Source organism: Thamnophis elegans, chromosome 16, assembly GCF_009769535.1.
Source record: "Thamnophis elegans isolate rThaEle1 chromosome 16, rThaEle1.pri, whole genome shotgun sequence".
Lineage (NCBI taxonomy): Eukaryota > Metazoa > Chordata > Lepidosauria > Squamata > Colubridae > Thamnophis > Thamnophis elegans.
Window position 1 is genome coordinate 7,427,179 of NC_045556.1, and position 21,954 is coordinate 7,449,132.

General features: G+C 45.5%; 1 protein-coding gene across 1 annotated transcript in view; it reads left to right on the forward strand.

Annotated features, from left to right (window-relative positions):
• The first annotated feature begins 991 nt into the window (after positions 1-991).
• Positions 992-21,954, forward strand: part of LOC116519570 (activating signal cointegrator 1-like) — a 40,118-nt gene continuing 19,155 nt past the window's right edge. Inside the window, exons 1-10 of the mRNA XM_032233518.1 lie at positions 992-1,115; positions 2,668-2,834; positions 4,287-4,423; positions 5,431-5,658; positions 6,907-6,985; positions 7,657-7,786; positions 10,531-10,746; positions 12,011-12,134; positions 13,535-13,722; positions 19,345-19,469. Of these exons, the coding sequence (XP_032089409.1) occupies positions 1,003-1,115; positions 2,668-2,834; positions 4,287-4,423; positions 5,431-5,658; positions 6,907-6,985; positions 7,657-7,786; positions 10,531-10,746; positions 12,011-12,134; positions 13,535-13,722; positions 19,345-19,469 (1,507 nt within the window). The 5' untranslated portion in view covers positions 992-1,002. The remainder of the gene's footprint in view (positions 1,116-2,667; positions 2,835-4,286; positions 4,424-5,430; positions 5,659-6,906; positions 6,986-7,656; positions 7,787-10,530; positions 10,747-12,010; positions 12,135-13,534; positions 13,723-19,344; positions 19,470-21,954) is intronic.

The following is a 21,954-nucleotide window of genomic DNA, read 5'->3' on the forward strand; positions in this document are numbered from 1 at the left end:
TTTGTTTCAGTTGTTCCCCTTGGGTGTATTATTTAATTATATACTGGCTTTTCAAATCTTACCGCAAAACTAACCCACGCTCCAAATCTCTCTGGTCTAAGTTGTGTGTGTGTGCCATCTAAAGGGTTCACAATGGTAGAAACAAGCAAGTTGTAGCTACCTTAGTACACAAAATAATCTGCTACAATGTCCTATCTGTCAATGACTACTTCAGCTTCAATCGCACACAATAGATACAAACTTAAGGTAAACCGTACCAAACTTGATTGCAGAAAATACAACTTGAGCAACAGAGTGGTCAATGCCTGGAATGCACAACCAGACTCTGGTTTCATCCCCAAACCCCCAAAACTTTAACCTTAGACTGTCTACTGCCAACCTCACCCCATTCCTAAGAGGTTTGTAAGGGGGTGTGCATAAGAGCACCAATGTGCTTACCGTCCTTCTCCTACTGTCCCCACGTATTCGTATCCATTTCCTGTATTCATAATCATGTTTATACTTATAACTCTTATCTTATGCATGCTTGACAAACTTCATGCACCATGCTAATTGTGGAAAAAGAAAAGGTGTCTTGACTTATTCCAATTGCCTGGATTTACAGAACACATTAAACCAGGGCTGTCCAAACTTGGGAACTTTTAAGACTTGTGGACTTCAACTCCCAGAATTCCCCAGCCAGCAAACCATAAGCCAACCACCTACATCCCATAAGACTTCAGATTGAAGCTCCAATATGTAATTGTTTTAGTGGACACGGCTGGCTGGGGGATTCTGGGAGTTGAAGTCCCCAAGTCTTAGAAGCTGCCAAGTTTGCACTCCTTTGTTCTAACCCTCAAGGCCGTTCTAATATAGTTAGAGGGGGGGAGGCGCCGGAACTAGAAATACGCGGCCGCCGTTGCCCAGCCGGGCACCTTTGCGCGCTGCACCAAACCGAAGCCCGGCCGGCTTTTCGTGTATGCGTGTATGTTACGTGTGCACCTGCTTTCTTCTTCCCCCGTCATGAAGGCGTCGCTGTCAGAAGCCGAGATGATGGCGGCGGCGGCGCTCGTGTCGTGGTGCACGGGGCAGCTGCGCGGCACTTTTGGCCTGGATGTCAGCGAGGAGATTATCCAGTGAGCATGGGGGGAGTCGGGGGCAAAAGGGAAGCACGGGGCAGAGCCGGCGTCCCCCCACGATGTCACTTTGTCCCGGGCTGCCCTCTCAGCTTTGCCTGGGAGGTCGAAGGGTGGCCTCTCTGGCCTGCCCCTTTGGTCTCCTTTGGCCCCTGCAGGCCTTCCTTGGACGCCAGTCGCCAGGCCGAGGGGGTTGCTTTGCCCCTTGGGCAGCACAGCAGGCAGAGGTTCAACAGGTGCGGGGCATGGAAGGAGCCGGCCCAGCCTTTTAACCTAGTGAGGTGACAACCTTGGCCAATTGAGGCTGTGGGGTCTGGGAGGATGACCAGCGGCTTTACTGCAGCGCATGGAAACCCTATTGTGGCTTGTTGGCAGCTCGTGGTGGTGTCGTGTGAATCTAGGCATTGCGAGTGATAATATACAAATTTTGTTGAATAGAATAGAAATTAGGAAATAGAATAGAATTGGAATAGGAATAGAATATAGAATAGAATAATAATAGAATAGAACAGAAGAATAGAGTAGAATAGAATAGAATAATAATAGAAGAGTAGAATAGAATAGAATACTTTATTGGCCAAGTGTGATTGGGCACACAAGGAATTTGTCTTTGGTCCAGAGGCTTTCAGTGTACATGAAAAGACAAGATACATTTGTCAAGACTCATAAGGTACAACACTTAATGATAGTCATATTGTACAAATAAGCAATCAGGAAACAATCAATATCAATATAAATCATAAGGATACAAGCAACCAAGTTACAGTCCTGCAGTCATAAGTGGGAGGAGATGGGTGATAGGAACGATGAAAAGACTAATAGTAATAGTAATGCAGCCTTAGTGAATAGTTTGACAGTGTTGTGGGAATTATTTGTTTAGCAGAATTATGGCATTTGAGGGGGGAAAAAACTGTTCTCGTGTCTAGTTACATACAAATATTAAATGAAAAAACAAAACGGAGTATGTATTGTTTCTAAAATGCTTCGCATAAATGCGTGCAACTGGAAAAAATTGTAAAGCTGTCTTCAAAAACAGGTAATGGGTAACAAGCTAAAAAATATCAGGCGGGTGAAATCACAAGCCCAACAAGCGAGATGCCCGCTGTAACAACAAGCAGGGGAACAAGAACAGTCGAGCTTATGCGAAGAAAAGTGGGTTACACAGTTAAAACTGAAAATGTTGCTAGACCAGGGGTTATTTTGGGGGGGGGGGAGTGTAAACTAAATGCTTCAACAGGATGCTATGCTAACAAGGGGGTGGTGAGTCTAAGTAAGGGGATATAAACTGACCTTCATGCTTTGTTCTCTGTCCACTTTCTCTGTGCACCTGTGTTTGCAAATACGTTAATAAGTTTCTTTGCTGCTTTTAATTTATTGTCTCAGGTAGTTCCATATGCGAACGTGCACTGTTTCTAACACAAGGAAATGTAACAATGATCATTACAATGATAAGAGATCCTGGTAACAAAGTCGGGACCAGTGTTTTTCAACCTTAAATTTCCCAAATTGTATTTTCGTAGGTACCTAGACATAACCCACTTTATATTTTTAGATATATTTTGTCTATTGATGACGAGGAAGAGATTCGCGAGTATGTCGCGGATTTAATCCAAGGGAGAGATGGCCAGAAGAAGTGCTTCATAGATGAGCTTGTAGCCAAGTGGAAACAGTCCCGTTCTACAACTTTGGATCCTTTGCCACTGAATCAGAAAAAGGATGGTAAGTGGGGAGCAGAAAAGGAGATACACACATTCGTTCAGGGATAAAGAGGAGTTTAGCAAATCATTGTTAAATTAATCCCAATCAGTAGCAAACGTCAGCCCTTTGCTACCATCTACCATGGTCTGAATTCTTGTAGGCCTGGTTTGATGTTGTTGTTGTTGTTAGTTGCAAAATCGTGTCTGGCCCATCGTGACCCCATGGATAAAGTTCCTCCAGGACATCCTGTCCTCCACCATCCCCCAGAGTCCATTCAAGTTCACTCCTACTGCTTCGGTGACTCCATCCAGCCACCTCATTCTCTGTCGTCCCTTTCTTCATTTGCCCTCAATCTTTGCCTCAATCTTTGCCCTCAAGCCTAAAAGCATTCGGCTCTTCCCCAGGGAGTCCTTTATTATTTATTAATTGTTTATTAATTAGACTTATATACCGCTTCATAGGGCTTTCGGCCCTCTCTAAGCGGTTTACAAATTTTTTAGCAAATTGAGCCAGCAACATGCCCCCACAGTCTGGATCCTCATTTCACCCACCTCGAAAGGATGGAAGGCTGAGTCGACCTTGAGCCAGTGAGATTTGAACTGCTGAACTGCAGATCACAGTCAGCTGAAGTGGCCTGCAGTACTGCACCCTAACCACTGCGCCACCTCGGCTGTTTCCTTCCTTCTCATTAGGTGGCCAAAGTATTTGAGATTCATCTTCAGGATCTGGCCTTCTAAAGAGCAGTCAGGGTTGATCTCCTCTAAGACTGACCGGTTTGACCGCTTTGCAGTCCAAGGGACTCGCAGGATTCTTCCTCAGCATCATAGTTCAAAGGTCTCCAATCTTTGGTGCTCAGCCTTCCTTATGGTCCAACCTTCACAGCCATCCATTGCAACTGGGAAAACCATAGCCTTGACTATACCTACTTTCGTTGGCAGGGTGATGTCTCTGCTTTTTAGTATGTTGTCTAGGTTTGCCATAGCTTTCCTCCCCAGGAGCAAGTGTCTTTTAATTTCTGGGCTGCAGTCTCCATCTGTGATGATCTTGGAGTCCAGGAAAATAAAATCTGTCACTACCTCCATTTCTCCATTTCTGGTTTGATAGAGCTGCCTAAATGTATTGTAGCTCAAATATTGCCCTCCACAGTTTGCTGAATTATAGCAGTCAACATTTCTTACAATGAAGGCTGTTAGTTGAGTCATCTCACCTCACCTTCAGAACTGGGAATTGGCATGAAGGTCTACAGGGATCCCCAAAGATAAATTAATCCCAATCAACCTCTCATCATTTCTTCAGCATCTATTGACCCCAGACACTGATCCCCCTTTTGAACACCAGAGATTTATCAATCCTTTGGATTGTCCAATTGATCCTTGGGGGGAAGTGTTGATATGGAGCACTTTGGGGAGCCAAGATGAGGAAAAAAATCTGGAGCCAAACCAGCATCTGCTACGTTTCGCCTGTTCTTTTTAGATATTTTGGATACTCCTCGGCCAGGAGACCAGACAAAGAGAGGAAGGCATAAAGGGAGAAATAAACAGGAAACACCTATTTATGTTGAAACCTGCCAGCTTGTAGAGAAAGCAAAAACACCACTCGATTTAGCCAAGGTAGGTGCATTTGGTGTCTATGGTTTTTAAAACACATTCATTTTGGAGTAGTACCTTTTTATGCCATTGATTATAATTATTTCTCTCTGTGCGTTTCAAGGTGCCTCTGCTCTTCATGGTGAATAATAAGGCCTTATCTTAATCCAAATATCACAAAACCCTGGATAGAGGAGCAGTTAAAATTGATTTTTAATAAATATAGAATAATGAGCCGTGGTGGCGCAATGGTCAGAGTGCAGTACTGCAGGCCACTTCTGCTGACTGCCGGCTGCCTGCAAATTTGGCAGATCGCATCCCCCACCAGGCTCAAGGTTGACTCAGCCTTCCATCCTTCCAAGGAGGGGAAAATGAGGACCCAGATTGTTGTGGGGGCAATAGGCTGACTCTGTAAACTGCTTAGAGAGGGCTGTGAAGTGGTACGTAAGTCTAAGTGCTATTGCTAAGTGCTAATTTAATGTTTACCCATTATTTTTCAGTGAAAATAATATCTTTCAGGGAAATGGGGAACTAATTTCAGTTCAGGAAGTTCTATCTATCTGTCTGTCTGTCTGTCTGTCTATATCTATCTATCTATCTATCTATCTATCTATCTATCTATCTATCTATCATCTATCTATCTATCTATCTATCTTATCTATCTATCTATCTATCTATCTATCTATCTATATGTATGTATCTATATGTATGTATGTATCTATCTATGTATCTATCTATCTGTATCTATCGTCTATCTATCTATCTATCTATCTATCTATCTATCTATCTATCTATCTATCTATCTATCTATCTCTGTATGTATGTATGTATGTATGTATGTATCTATTTATATGTATGTATGTATCTATCTATGTATCTATCTATCTATCTATCGACATCCGGGGGGGGGGGGGGAGAGGGAGGGAGAGAGAGAGTACACACACACATACACACACACACTGATAGTCTATCTGCTCTCTGGTAGGTTTTCCTTTCTTCATTGTATCCCTCTTTCTCCACCTTTATAACAGGCCCAGGAGTTCCCCAGAGGCAACAGCTCCTGTTCCACCAAGAAGAAGGCGAAATACGTCAATTTGTACACAAAAGAAGGTCAGGACAAGCTGGCCGTCATGCTTCCAGGACGCCATTCCTGTGAGTGCCTGGCCCAGAAGCACAAACTCATCAACAACTGTTTGACGTGCGGGCGCATCGTTTGTGAACAAGAAGGGTCTGGGCCTTGCCTATTCTGTGGAACTCTGGTATGCTAAAATCTCCTGTAGGTTTTTGTTTTTTATAAAAGCAGCAAGGATGGTGCTGTTTTAAGGAGAAACCTCTTTGAAATATTATATTTCAGTTTATATTTTAAATACCGTATTTTTCGGAGTATAAGATGCACCTTGTTCCCTCAAAAAAGAGGCTGAAAATCTGGGTGCATCTTATACACTAAATACAGAATTTTTGGCCTCCCAAAACCCCGCCCCCCTTCACCAAAATGGCCATGCAGAGCCTTTAGGAGGCTTATAGAGTGCTCCTGGGGCTGGGGAAGAGAAGAAATGAGCGAAAAACGGGCCATTTTTTGCTCAATGTTACTCACCACCACCCCCAGCCCCGAGGAGCACTCTATAAGTCTCCTAAAGGCTATGCATGCCCTTTTTTGACAAAAAACGCCCATTTTCGTGAAAAACTGGCTGTTTTTTGGGAGGTCTGCAGAGTGCAAAAACTATTTTTAAAATTTGCTTCTTCAAAATCTTGGTGCGTCTTATACTCTGGTGCGTCTTATACTCTGAAAAATACAGGTATCTGTTTAACACCGCGATGAAAGAGATACCTGTCATAACCCCAGATTCCCCTTTGGTTACAGCACAAAAGCTCCCACTGTAAAACAGCCACCATATATGCTCATTAAAAAAAATAGAGAAAGGTATTCTTAACGAGGCTACATATTACTGAGTTATAAGGCAGAAATGAGTCTAGATCAAAGATCAAAGGCCTGGAGACCAAAACATATGCAGAACAGCTGCAGGATTTGGGTTTGGCTAGAGGAAAGGATTAGGAGTGACATGATAGCATAGGCATCCTCAAACTACGGCCCACCATGCAAAGTATCCGGCCCCTGGAGTGGTTGGATGGAAAGCAGCAAGGAACATCGTGGGCACTTCATTTCTGGAGGTTTTTAAGAAGAAACTGGACAGTCCCTTGTCTGAAACGGTATAGATTCTTCTGCTTGAGTAGGGAGCTGAACTAGAAGACCTCCAAGGTCCCTTCCAGCTCTATTCTTCTCATGAGAAAGGTAGTGAAGTCTCAACTTGACACTTGGTAGTTTTTTAATTTGCTTTGAACCTATTTTAATTTGGAAAATGCTTTCCTATCACATGCAGATGAAGTTACAGTTTTGAGAGCAGTCTTAACAGTGGACAAATTATGCACCTGTAGCAACGAGCAAAGATATTTCCTACGTGTAGTTGGAAGACTTTAAGTTTAGCCGGACGTTTCTCCTTCTCTTGCAGGTGTGCACCAAAGAAGAACAGGATGTCTTGCAACGGGATTCCAACAAGAGCCAAAAGCTGTTAAAGAAACTTTTGGGAGGTTGGTATTTTCCGAAGGACAATCGGCTTTTTTTTATGGGAAGCTGGCAAGGAAAGTTGCAAACCATGATCACGTGATGAGGAGACACAACAATACTTGAAAATCTGGGCTGATTGAAAAGCACCCGTTTGTTTAAAAACTTTTAACAATGATAGTTTATAAGGTAAAGGTTCCCCTTACGCATATGTGTTAGGGAGACATTGGCTAAGTGAATTTTGCCCCCGCTTTATGAGCTTTCTTGTCACTGTTGTTAAGTCAATCACTGCGGTTGTTAAGTTAGTAACATGGTTGTTAAGTGAATCTGACTTCCCCATCGACTTTGCTTGTCTGAAAGTTGTAAAAAGTGATCACATGACCCCGGGGCACTGTAACCGTCATAAATGTGAGTCATTTGTCAAGCATCCAAAAGTAAATCACGCAACCCTGGAGATGCTGCAACGGTCGTAAGTGGAAAATGGTAATAAGTCATTTTTTTCCGGCGCCGTTGTAACTTCAGATGGTCACTAAACAAGTCGAGGGCCGTCTGTAATGCCAAAATCTCCACTATATTGTTGTTTATAAAACTTGAGGAAAAAACACTCCTAGAAATGGTAAAGGGAAACATTTAATTTCTGACTTGCTTCTTCTTTGTACTAAACTGAGATTCTTTTGGGGTCGGGCGGTTTCCTTAGGTGTTGAAAATTCTGGGAAGGCGGACGTGAATGACAAAGACTTGCTCCAACTTCGGGAGACTCGACTTAAGTCAGGTCTGGAGATGGCTGTGAAGCACAAAGACAAACTGCTGGAGTATGACAAAAACAGGTATGTGTTGTGGCCCGCCAGCAGCCAGGGGAGCTGGCAGCAGAGTCGGACAGAGAGGAGGTTGGGGAGGAGCCTGGGCCAGTCCTGGAGGTTGAGGAAGGCTCGGACGAGGGCTCTGTGTCAGAGGCAGAGACGGGGCCGAGGCTGTCTGGCAGTGATCAGGTACCTGCGGAGTTAAACAGCTTCCAAAATGTATTGGATTTTGACTCTTCGTGGTGGGCACCGAGGTAGCTAGCTTTGTTCACGGTTGTCTATAACAGGGGTCAGCAAACTGTGGCTCTGGAGCCGCATGTGGCTCTTTCTTCCCTCTGCTGTGGCTCCGTCACCGGTCGGCGCCACAATTTTGAGAGGAGCTTCCGGTGTGGGGGGGCGGGGAGAGAAGCACAGTGCGCCAGGAGAAGAGTCATGCCGGCCACATGATCATGGAGAAAGTATTGGGACAGCGCTGGCTCTTTGGCTTTGAAACGGAAATGAGCACTGCCCCCTAGAGTCAGGAACGACTAGCAAATATGTGCGAGGGGAACATTTACCTTTACCTGTCTTCAAAGGAGTGGCTCGTGTCTTTTAAATGCAGATGGACTGATGCGCTTGTTCTCCCGCGTTCACAGTTGTGCTGGAAGGAACTCCACCTGCAGTTTACATCCGTGGCCACTGAGCCTTGCTCTTGCCCTTTCTGTTAAAAGCAGCCCCACCAGCTTCAGCTTTAAGCCAGCAGGTTTCCTTTAATGGCAAACCTGCAGTTGCTTTCCTGAAGAGCGAGGGGAAAAAGCCCGCTGGGCAAATCATTAACAGTGAGAATCTCTGCTGGCTGGACTTGCCTTTTGACAGGAGAACTCCAACTGGGGGATGCTATTTGATAGAAGGGCTCGGATTGAGCTGGATTGAGAAAAAGAAAATGTTTCTCTCTGTCAGCCGCAGGCTTCTTATGCGGCCCATTATAGGTAAAATCTACTGCACTGTGATTAATTTTAATCTGGGTATGCACAAATAAACAGTTGGTAGTTAAGGCACCAAGTTAGAAACTAGGAGGCGGTGAGTTCTAAGTGCCGCCTTAGGCATGAAAACCAGCTGGGCGACTTTGGGCCGGTCCGTCTCTCTCTCTCTCTCTCTCTCTCAGCCCAGCCCACCTCACAGGGTTGTGATGGGGGAAAATAGGACAAGGAAGGAGTATTGTGTGTGTTCATCCCTTTGAATTATTTATAATAATAAGGGCCAGATATCAATAAATAGGTTCATCATGAAAAGCTGTGTCATAACCCCGTCGGAGTCTGAATCCGAGGGGGAAGATGAACAGATGACAGGGAGTGGGAGAGTGGCTCCGTTGGCTGTGGAGGAAACTGGGGAAGGGCAAAGTCAGGCTGGGCAGAGCAGGGGAAAGGTAGAACAAGAGAGAGGGGGTTCAGATGAAGCGTGACCCGTCAAAAGCGCGTTCCACAAAAGCGCGGTCGACGAAATCGCGTATGTGACGTCATCACAACGCGACGAAAAATATCGAAAAATTGAAATAAAAATTAAATTACAGCAAGCCGATTCACATAAAGGTAAGGGTTAGGTTAAGGGTTAGGGTTAGGGTTAGGTTAAGGGTTAGGGTTAGGGTTAGAGCGTTAGCGTTACGTTTAGCGTTAGGTTAAGGGTTAGCGTTAGGTTTTTCCTTACGTTAAGGGTTAGGTTTAGGGTTAGGTTTAGGGTTAGGTTAAGGGTTAGGGTTAGGTTTAGGGTTAGGTTTGGGGGGGTTAGGGGAAGGTTTTAGCTTTATTTTTACATTTTTCGATCTTTTTCGTCGCGCTGTGATGACGTCACATACGCGCTTTCGTCGACCGCGATTTTGTCGACCGCGGTTTTGTGGTAGAACCCAGATGAAGACCAAGGCCCAGCCCCTCCTCATCCTAGGGCACACAGGGAAGAACGGAGAAGAGAGCAACGTGGGTTGCGTGGCTTACGAGAGAGGAAAGGGCCCTGATTCCCTTCACAAGGCACACCTGGGGATGGAGTTTAAAGGAGAGGCAAATGGGAGGGGCGGTTGTCAGGAACAAATGCTCAGTTCATCTGGTGTGAATTGCTTATCTGAGTTCCTGGCATCCTCCCAACTGGTTTGATTTACTGCCATGATACTTCACTTCTTCCTCGTCCTGCCTGTCGGATTAATTACCTTATCGTGCCTTGTTGGATTTATAGTCAGAAGTTTTCTGCTTACAGCATTTGGACTGGAGTATTTTCAGCCAAAGGCTGTTACAGGTTTGTGGAAGAGCTTTTCTCCACGCCAGAGAGTTGAAAGGGACGTTGGGGGCATAGTTGGTGTTAATAAAGGGACTCATCCCGGTTCTCTGGCTGTGTTGCCTTTGTACCATGCCCTGGGTCATTACAATTGGAGAGCCCTCATGTATCAGAGATGTATTCGAAGTACCCATGGTCTATTAAAAGAACACCCACTTTACATTGTGAAGTGGGTCCCAATTTCCATTTCAGTTAAAGGGGTCAAGTAACAAACGATTGGAAACACCCCTGGGGCGATGCTGACCTTCAGAAGACTGTAGAGGCCTCTGGACCAATAGTCTGGCTCAGGAGTCTCCAACCGTAGCAACTTTAAGACTTGTGTAGGAGTTGAAGTCCACAAGTTGAAGTCCACAAATCTTAAAAGTTGCCAAGGTTGGAGACCCCTGGTCTGGATTGATATCAGATGGCTTCCCGGATGCCGACACAGTGATGTACTGTCGTAATGGTGCTGCCTTGCCCGCCTCCCACAGTGTGCGGCGAACTCAAGTGATCGACGACGAGTCTGATTACTTTGCTACCGACTCCAACCAGTGGCTGTCCAAGCAGGAGAGGCAGGTGCTGGAGAAGAGGGCGAAGGAGCTGTACGAACTGCGGCACGCCTCGCGGCTGTCCAAGAAAATCACCATCGACTTCGCCGGTCGGCAGATCCGGGAAGAAAACGACAACATGGCGGACTATCACAGCAAGTGAGGATCCCGGAGCGGTGGGGAGGTGGGGGTGGTCGACTCAAGATCACGGTTGGGACAGGCAAGTCCTTCTGGAAACGGTGGGTCAGAGGTGGTATTCAGCAGGTTGTGACCAGTTCTGGGGAACCGGTAGCAGAAATTTTGAGTGGGTGGTCAATACCACCTCTGACTGGCCCCGCCCTCATCTATTCTCTGCCTCCCGAATCCAAGCTGATCGGGAGGGAATGGGGATTTTGCAGTATCCTTCCCCTGGAGTGGGGAGGGAAGGGAGATTCTACAGTAAGCTTCCTCTGCCACGCCCACCAAGCCACGCCCACAGAACCAGTAGTAAAAAAAAATTGAATCCCACCACTGCAGTGGATGTACTTTGGATGGGAGTGGATATGTTGGGAAGAGCTTAGATTTTTTCCTCCTCTCATTCCTCTCCTCTCATTCATTCATTCACGAACCCCGTTTAAGCATCCATGAACGACTCTGAAGAATTTGTTCTGACAGGAAGGACTTACGGCCCTTCAAATACAGTTAATCCTCGATGTCTGTGGAGATTCTCAGTCATGGTTGTCCCAAAGGTGCTTTTTTGAAGGAGGCAACTGGACTTCCTGGTTTTTCTTTGAAGACGTTTCCCTTCTCATCCAAGAAGCTTCTTCAGCTCTAATTGGATGGTGGGGAACAGAAGGATGTATATTCCTTGCATACAGCTGAGGTTAGAGCTGAAGAAGCTTCTTGGATGAGAAGCGGAACGTCTTCAAGGAAAAGGAGCTATAGTTCTAAGCTAGTTTTCTGCCTCTCTCCCTGCTGGGCTGGGCCAGTAGAGACTTAAGATTTCAGCAACAGACAGAAACCTTCGTAATTTACAGCATGCTTATATATCCTGTCGGTTCTGCAACCAGACAGTGGACTGAGCAGGCAGCAAAGAGGCAAGTCCTGCATTTGCCGTAGGAAAATATCAGCCGCCGTGATTGATTTGTCTCTGGCGTTCGTTCATTCTGATCTGCCGAATAGTAAGCTTCCTTAAAAGCTCCAGAGGGGAAGGAAAATAGCAGGCTCAAACCCTTAAGAGAGTTACTACTGACTTGCTAACCAGGGTAATAATTGAGGAGGCCGTTAAATAATTCAGCAAATGCATTCTCAGCATTTGCAGCTCATTAAGGACCCACTGGTCCAGGTTCGCGTGAGAAGGGCGTTTTTCATCCAGAGCTCTTATACGGAGAGGGAAGTTGACTGTCGCGGGACTAAAAGCCAATTTGGCGGGTTGTCCTTGCAGGTTGGATGAGACGGTTGAAGCGATCAGCCTCGGCTCGCTGGTCAAGGCGAAGCAAACTCCGGACAGGAAACTTGAAGACTTGGGAGTCTTGGTGAATCCACACATTCTTCAGGCAGCTCCTGTGGTCAGTATTTTTTCTCTTCCTTCCTATGAAATACCTCACAATAATCTAATACCTGAGCCGAGGTGGCGCAGTGATTAGAGTGCAATACTGCAGGCTACTTCAGCTGACTGCTAGCTGCAGTTTGGCAGTTCAAATCTCACCAGGCTCAAGGTTGACTCAGCCTTCTATCCTTCTGAGGTGGGTAAAATGAGGACCCGGATTGTTGGGGGCAATAGGCTGACTCTGTAAACCACTTAGATAGGGCTGTAAAAGCACTATGAAGCGGTATATAAGTCTAAGTGCTATTGCTATCTACCTTCCTTCCTTCCTTCCTTCCTTCTTTCCTTCTGGTTAGAATGCAGTATTGCAGGCACACTGCCTACTGCCATGAGCTTGATTCTCCTGGCTCAAGGTTGACTCAGCCTTCCATTCTTCCGAGGTGGGTCAAATGAGGACCCAGATTGTTGGGGTCAAAATGCTGACTCTGTAAACTGCTTAGAGAGCCTGTAAAGGACTGTGAAGTGATGTATAAGTCTAAGTGCTATGCTACCTTCCTCCTTCCTTCTTTCTCTCCCTCCCTCCCATCCATTCCTTCCATTCCTCCTTCCTTCCTTCCTTCCTTCCTTCCTTCCATCCATCCATCCATCCATCCATCCATCCATCCTTCTCGGTTAGAATGCAGTATTGTAGGCTCACTGTGCCCACTGACATGAATTCGATCCTCACCGGCTCAATGTTGACTCACCTTTCCTTCCTTCCGAGGTGGGTAAAATGAGGACCCAGATTGTTGGGGGCAAGAGGCTGACTCTGTAAACCGCCTAGAGAGGGCTTTAAAAACACTGTGAAGCGGTATATAAGTCTAAGTGCTATTGCTATCTTCCCTCCTTCCCTCCCTCCTTCCTGTTAGAATGCAGCATTGCAGGCAAACTCTGCCCACAGTCTGGAGTTCGATCCTGACTGGCTCAAGGTTGACTCAGCCTTCCATCCTACCGAGGTTGGTAAAATGAGGACCCAGATTGTTGGGGGCAAGAGGCTGACTCTGTAAACCGCCTAGAGAGGGCTGTAAAAGCACAGTGAAGCGGTATATAAGTCTGTGTGCTATCTCTCTTTTCAGGAATAAATGGTGGAGATTGCTATCCTAGGGTTAGGATTTCTTCCCCTGCCCCCGCCGATATAACTTGTCTTCTTTGAGCATCCCCAAACTGTTGGAAGGGCTGAGAAGTAACACTAAGCTGAAGCCAATTGAATAAACTTTAGTGTCTAAGCTCACGTGTCACACAAGTGTCAGTAGCAAACACCCAATGGCAGTGAAGCACAAATCCAAAAAAAAAACCCCTTTCTATTCCTACCTTCCATTGTACAATTCCGAGTTTAAAAATGTTTATTTATTTTTTTTTGTTCTCTTTTAAATGATATTGAAGTGGGTGGACCAAGCTGGTTTGCTCCCACACCGGAAAATGGACATTTCTGTGCAGAGCAGGAACCTCACAGATTCAGAAAGAAGTCGCCTACGAATTCAGGATCGAGAGATACAGGAGATTTCCGATGGCGGCTGGTGTCTGAGCCTGCATCAGCCTTGGGCCTCCTTGCTGGTCAAAGGGATCAAGAGGTAAACAGAGATCTGTCAGCTGGAGCACTTGGAGGTTGGGTTCACACGAGATCAGGGGTGTCAAACTGACGCTGTCACGGCGGTGTCACATGACACATTGGGATTTTTTCGCCCTCCCCCTTTGCTAAACCGAGCGTGGGGGTGGCCAGTGCATGACGTATCCGGCCTGCAGACGGTGTTGTGGCCCACCAGCGGAGCTGGCAGCAGATTCGGACAGTGAGGAGGTTGGGGAGGAAGATGGGCCAGTCCTGGAGTCTGGGGAAGGCTCTGATGAGGGCTCTGTGTTGGAGGCAGAGAGGGAGCCAGAGCCCTATGCCAGTTATCAGCTGCTTTCAGAGTCAGACATCAGTGAGGCAGACGAACACCTGGAGCCTGTTCCCAGTGTGTGCATGCGCAGAGCTGCCAGAAGAAAAGAACAACTCAAAAATCAGGGTAGACTTGGGAGTAAAGCCACAGGTGGCAGGTGATTCGCAGGTGAAACCTTAGGAAATAAAGGAGGAGCGAAAGGGGAGTGGGCTTTTGCAGGAAACAATTCGTTCATTCGGTCGTTAGATTCGCTTCAGGAGTGTGAAGATCTGTCCGTGAATCTCAGAGATTCTGTGCTCAATCTTTCCTTGCACCGCACCTCACTTGGACAATATTTACATGGCAACTTTCCAAGGTAGATAAGGTCCGTAGCCATAAATACTCCTTTGAAAGACTGTTTGCCAGGCCTTGGCTGAATGTGAAGGAGAGGAATTCACATCCCTTTAATAAAGGGGTTTTTGTGGGGATCAGGACTCTGCCTCATGCTTTTGGGGGAAGCCTGGGTCAGAACAGGCTGGGAGTTTAACAGCCCTGCACTAGATCATGGTGTGCTGTATCCAAGGTGTGTTTGAATAAGCTTCTGGGCCAGGGTTTGTGCATCATGAAGCCATAAATGTGGTTTGCCAACTGTAATCACCAGTGCTAAATAGGACACCCTACGTATAAACCAGAGAAGATTAAGATTAAGATTTAGTTTATTTGTATGCCGCCCTTCTCCGGGAGGGACTCAGGGCGGCGAACAACTCAAAAGGGGAAAGGAGATACAAACACAATACATGTAATTAAAATACACAAGAGTCATACAGCCATACAAGTCGAGAGGGGAGGGGAACTCATCAACCCCAGGCCTGCCGGCACAGCCAGGTTTTGACGGCTTTCCGGAAGGCCTGGAGAGGGGTGAGGGTCCGAATCTCCGCGGGGAGTTCATTCCAAAGGGCCGGAGCTGCTACAGAGAAGGCCCTCCCCCGGGTGGTAGCCAGATGGCATTGGCTGGTAGACGGAACCCGGAGGAGGCCGACCCTGTGCGATCTAAGAGAAGAGAACAGCGTAACATGGGAACCCACTTTGGAGGAATTGGGAGGCTGCATCTGTCCAGGATCATTGTGTGAACAGAGGAATTCTGTTCCAAGCTGAATTTAACACATTTTCTCTCCTCTGCCTTCTGCCTAAAATAAGCCGCTTGGGTGACACGAGGTTTGCCCAGCTGCTGTTGCGAATCAGGTCAACTGATTCTATGGGAGGACAAGTTTTAGGCAAAAACATTTTGCCACCTCTCTAATTGGAGCTGCTTGTGTGGTTTAATGAGCTCTAGCTGCTTTCTTTTCATGTTTGTGATGTTCATGTGCTTCCCTTTTCCCCCTCTGGGGCTTGTAAACCCTGGGGATTGCCGTGAATTGTAAAAAAAATATACTTTGGGGGCCTATAATTTTGCGCAATGTTTTTTCACAGCGGGACGGCTGGGAAAATTGAGTATGTTTTCGACAGCCACCGGCAATCATTTTTTGTTTTCTGAGGATGTTCAAGAATTGATTCTACCTATCGGTTATTTCCCACACAGCGCGATGCACCCTTCTCTTAAAATTACAGTATCTTACTAAGGGACACGGTGGTTCAGTGGCTAAGATGCTGAGCTTGTCAATCAGAAAGGTCAGCAGTTCGGCTGTTCGAATCCCTAGTGCCACGGAGTAGAGCGAGCTCCCGTTACTTGTCTCAGCTTCTAGCAGTTTGAAAGCACTGTTTACCGTTCCAGATAGGTAACAGAAAAGGGGTTTAAGGGGGTGTTTATTGGGTAATTAGTAGGGGGCCTTAAAAGATAAGGAACCAGTTCTCTTTGAGAATTGCAGATTTAAACAAGGGATTGTGCTTCTAATTTATGCCCCATTTTCCTTTGATGTTTATTTTATTTATTTATTTAAATAAATACATTTATTTATTTAGCCACTCAGCAGTGGCTGAGTGGCTAAGACGCTGAGCTTGTTGATCAAAAGGTCGGCAGTTTGTCGGTTTGAATCCCTAGCACCGTGTAACGGAGTGAGCTCCCGTGACTTGTCCCAGCTTCTGCCAACCTAGCAGTTCGAAAGCATGTAAAAATGCAAGTAGAAAAACAGGAACCACCTTTGGTGGAAAGGTAACAGTGTTCTGTGCCCCTTCGGCATTTAGTCATGCCGGCCACATGACCACGGAGACGTCTTCGGACAGCGCTGGCTCTTCGGCTTTGAAACAGAGATGAGCACCGCCCCCTAGAGTCGGGAACAGCTAGCACATATGTGCAAGGGGGAAACCTTTACCTTTACCTTACTAATACATCATACATAGAAGGCAATCAGAATCCAATTTCTGGGAGAGGCTAGGGATGAGTCCCCCAAATTAGGGCTAGCCACTTTATCGCAAAGTGACACAATCATTGAGCAAAACATCACATGTCTGCAACAGACTCCCAGCATCAGGTGACCACAGAATGCTGCAACAGTCGTAAACACCTGTGGATTGCAAAGCCTCCAAATTGTAATCGCGCAACCCCCTGGGCTGTTGTGGACATCATAAGGACCAATTCTAAAGTTATTTTTTTCAGCGCCGTCGCAACTTCAAACCGTCACTGAACAAGGCAGTCATAAACCAAGGACTTCCTGTAGACCAAGGGCATCCAACCTCGGCCACTTTAAAAACCTGTAGACTTCAACTCCCAGAATTCTACTGCTAGCCTAAACATTTTAAGCCTTCTGGTCGATTCACCAGGTGGTGCTGTTTTCCACCTGTAGTTGAAGGGGTGGGGGAGAAACAGCTCGGGGGGGGGGGGGTTAACACAGTTGCTGCATGTTTTGATGTTGCTTTCCCTGCCTCCCGCCGCCCCCATCACGTTTATATGGGGGTCCTAAGCGTAGTGATGCAACCCCAGAATAATTGGATACTCAGCTGATTGTTGGCCACACTTTACTTATTTTTTATTGTTTATTAAATTGGCCCCAGAGTGGGGTGAGAATGGAGATTTTGCTGTATGCTGTATCCTGCCACGATCACCAACCCACCACCACCAAACAACACCACGCCCACCAGCCACGACCACAGAACCAGTAGTAAAAAAAAAAAAAATGAATTTCAGCACTGCCTGTTTGGATATGTTGGGTGAGATATTATCGGACTCAGAGGTGTCCTTTTGCAAATGGCTGCTTTGCCATGAAATGAAATGTATTATGGCTGGGCCCCCTCCTCCTCCCCGACTTTCACAGTTAACAAAACGATAAAGATGGCTTGGCTGTATTTAGTGTTCTAAGCTCCTTAGAGGGAAAGAGCTTAATGCCAGATGAGCAGCTATGTATAATCAGGGTAGCTCTTCCCTTGCTCCTTTCCCCCCAAAGCAAATGACTATGATTGTAAGACAGTCCTTCCCGCCCTCTCCCCCCCCCCCGCCCCCATCCCCAGCCTAGATTCTCAGGGGTGTTAAGATACCCTTCTTATTTTAGAGGTCAGCGGTTCGAAGGGAAAAGCCCAACCATCTCAACAGTTTCACACTGGTGGCAAAAGTAAGCATGCATTTAAAAGTACATTTGGGCCTTGGCTTTTATCTGTTTTTCAAATTAAGCCCTGGACTTTCCTCTTTTTTTGGGGGGGGGGGTTAGTTATACCCATACATATTATATATTGGCTGCTAGGCCTTTCTTTCTTTCTTTTCCTTCCTTCCTTTCTTTCTTCCTTAATTTCCTCTCTCTTTCTTTCTTTCTTCCGTCCTTCCTTTCTTCATTTCCTACCTTCTTTCTTTCTTTTTTCCTTCCTTCATTTCCTTCCTTCTTTCTCTTTCTTTATTTTTCCTTCCTTCCTTCCTTAATTTCCTTTCTTCCTTCTTTCTTTCTTTCTTCCTTCCTTAATTTCCTTTCTTCCTTCTTTCTTCCTTCCTTCCTTCCTTCCTTAATTTTTTTCTTCCTTCCTTCATTTCCTTCTTTCTTTCTCTTTGTTTCTTTTTCCTTCCTTCCTTCCTTCCTTCATTTCCTTTCTTCCTTATTCCTTCCTTCCTTCTTTCCTTCCTTAATTTCCTTTCTTCTTCCTTCCTTCCTTAATTTCTTTCTTCCTTCATTTCCTTCTTTCTTTCTCTTTGTTTCTTCCTTTCCTTCCTTCCTTCCTTGCTTTCTTTCTTTCTTTCTTTCTTTCTTTCTTTCTTTCTTGTCTCCTGAGTCTAGAAAGAGCTCTAGAGATAATTATTTTTTTAAGAACCTTTTTTCCCATATTAAAAAATGTTTCTATTATTCCTGGGTAAATATGCAGGGATAAACATCAGTTTCTGTTGAAAAACTGGGAAAATGTAAAACTGCCTCTACCTGTTTGGAAGATCTCAGTTCTTCTGTCCATCTCCCTGGTTATCAAACTTTTTAAGGACTCGTTGCCCTTCCGTCTCGTGGCCATTTCCTCTTTCTTTGTTGAGGCTCATTCTGAGACCCAGGTGGGCCCAAAGATTGACCCAGAATTTCATGTAAAGGTAAAGGTTCCCCTTGCACATACGTGCTAGTCGTTCCTGGCTCTAGGGGGCGATGCTCATGTCCGTTTCAAAGCCAAAGAGCCAGCGCTGTCCGAAGACGTCTCCGTGGCCATGTGCCCGCCATTACTAAACACCGAAGGCGCATGGAACGCTGTTCCCTTCCCACCAAAGGTGGTCCCTATTTTTCTACTTGCATTCTTACATGCTTTCGAACTGCTAGGTTGGCAGAAGCTGGGACAAGTAACGGGAATTCACTCTGTTATTCAGCGCTAGGGATTCGAACTGACGAACCTTTCTGATCAACTTGCTGAGCGCCTGAGCCATCGGGTCTCTAATTTCAAGTAGTGATTTTCCAAAAGAAGATAGATAGATAGATAGATAGATAGATAGACAGACAGAAGTTTATTTATATGCCGCCCTTTTCCCTGGGGGGACTCAGGGCGGCTCACAACCCAAGGGGGAGGGGGAGACAAACTTTTTAACATATAAGACAATACATAATTAAAAAAACACAACATTCATACCATTCGGGCGGGTTACAGTCTTAGCCCCAGGCCTGACGGGATAGCCAGATTCTGAGGGCTGTGCGGAAGGTCTGGAGGGTGGTGAGGGTACGAATCTCCATGGGGAGATCGTTCCAGAGGGTCGGAGCTGCCACCGAGAAGGCTCTCCTCCGCGTAGTTGCCAGTCGGCATTGACCGGCAGATGGAACTCGGAGGAGGCCTAATCGATGAGATCTAAGAGGTAATTGGCAGTAGGCGGTCTCTCAAGCTGTTCTTTGAGTGACATGTAAAGAAACCCACGGGGGAGGTGGGCTCTGTTTCTGACCCTTTCCTTTTCTCCCACAGGGTGGAAGGCCGAATTTGGTACACATCCCACAGAGGCCGGCTATGGATAGCAGCCACAGCCAAAAGGCCAACTCCCCAGGAAATCTCAGAGCTGGAGGCCACCTACAGAGTGTTGCTTCAGGAAGGTGAGCTTAATCCTTTTATCTTTCTTGCTGGGGTTATTTTCTCTGGAGGCCAGAAGGAAAGTGGGGAGAAAAATGTGGAAGTGGAATACTTTATTTGGCCAAGTGATTAGACCAGTGTTTCTCAACCTTGGCAACTTGAAGATGTCCGGACTTCAACTCCCAGAATTCCCCAGCCAGCGAATGCTGGCTGGGGAATTCTGGGAGTTGAAGTCCGGACATCTTCAAGTTGCCAAGGTTGAGAAACACTGGATTAGACACACAAGGAATTTATCTCCGGTACAGAAGCAGCACTCAGCGTGCATGCAAAGCAACAGGGATGGTAACGACAGTAATATTCCACATCTGCCTATCCCGATATGTAGCCAAAAAACCCCAAATCCAGGCTGAACATCTGGCTGACTGCGACGAACCACAATAAAAGAGAGAAGTAAAGAAGAAAAGAAGGATAAATATTAATACTAAAATAGCAGGGTATGGCTTAATACATGTACACACATTAGATACAACTGTGAGTATTAGTAGGTGTTCAGCAGAGTGATGGTACGAGGGGAAAAATGGTCCCTTTGTCTCGTTGCCTTGGCACACATTGCCCTACAGTGCCATCCTGAAGCAAGGAATTGAAACAATTTATGTATGATTTATATATATTTTTACTTTCATTTATTGTTTTTTAAAAATATGTTTTATGTCTGTCTGTACCTTAAATAATAAAGTATTATTATTATTTGGGGGGGGTGTTTAAAAATACAATTACTATATATGTAAAACAAAAGAGAAAGATATATGTTAAAATTAAATATGTATATAGAAATGGAATTATAAATACCATTAACATAAAATGGAGCTCGCTCAGAGGCTGAAATACACCAAGTAAATGAGAGGAAGAGTGTGAAGTAGAGGAGAGAGGTAAGGGAAGAAGAGAGGGACAGGAGAGAGGGCAGGGCGGGGAGAGGAGGAGAGAAATGAGTAGTGGAAAGGGAAGAGAGGAGAAGGAGAGAGGGAGGGGAAGTAGAGAAGAGAAGGACAACAGAGGGCGGAAAGGAGGTAGGGAGGAGGAGAGAGGGAGAAGAAAGTGATGGATCAGGTACAAATATGGTTATGGAGAGCAGAAGAGCCAATAATTGTTTTTGGGAGTTGATGGTAACGAATTGATGTAAAATTTTAACAATATAATATAATGTTGCTTATGTAATAGTATACATGTGGTTATTTGTTATGAAAATGAAATTTTATATATATATATATATTTTCTGAGGTTTTCGCGGGTGTTAGTATGTAGGTCTCTAGTTGTTCGGGTTTTCTCCCGCGTAGAATTGGAGATGTCTTGGCGACGTTTCGACGAAGTCTCATTCGTCATCTTCAGGCTGCTTCAGACTACTTCAGGTTTGGTGTTTCCACTACTCCTGGAAACACCAAACCTGAAGTAGTCTGAAGCAGCCTGAAGATGACGAATGAGACTTCGTCGAAACGTCGCCAAAGATTGGCAGTTCGGTGGTTCGAATCCCTAAGCGCTATGTAACGGAGTGGGCTCCCGTTACGTGTCCCAGCTTCTGCCAACCTAGCAGTTCGAAAGCATGTAAAAATGCAAGTAGAAAAATAGGAACCACCTTTGGTGGGAAGGTAACAATGCTCCATACAACTTTGGTGTTTAGTCATGCCAGGCACATGACCACAGAGACATCTTCGGACAGCACTGGCTCCTCGGTTTAGAGCACCGCCCCCTAGAGTCGGGAACAACTAGTACGTATGTGCGAGGGGAACCTTTACCTTATACCTTACACAGTTAAGAGGGGTGTTTACAGCTTGTACGGTGAAGTGCTGTGGAAGGAGAGGTGCTCAAAATGCTTCCATGAAAACCTTGGGGTTTTTTCCCCTTTGTGTTTGTGCTCTTCGGTCTTTCATCTTCTCACGCCATTATCGCGATGTGACGTAACGTTTCAGTTTGACTATCCAGTGTATGGAAATGACCGCACAAGGGAAGTGGTTTCAAAACAACCAAGCTTGCTTAGCTTAGTGTCAATAGGTATCAAGACGCTGTTCTAAAGGGAAAGGAGACTTTGAGGGGAAGACAGCCACGGGGCAGAAAACGAGAAGGGAGAAAGAGAAGATACCGTGTGTCTGTGTTATTTGTGAACGTGTGACATTTATGTCATGTCAAGCCGTGGATTATTTAACAATGAACATTGACCTAAAATTGACTGTTGTTATTCCGTGTGTGAAACCACAAACCACCCCAGCACGGTGAAATTTGACTCACATCCTTTGGCTTATTAGTTCGTTGCACAACTCTATTTCTTTGCATTTTCTTCTTTGCATTTTTATAGCCTAACAAACAATTTTCCCAGAGCCCCATTTTTTTCCTATTCTTATTCTTATTCTTATTCTATTCTATTCTATTCTATTCTGTATGTATCTATCTTTATCTCTATCCATCTATCTCAATCATCTATATCTATCTACGTATCTATCTATCTATCTATCTATC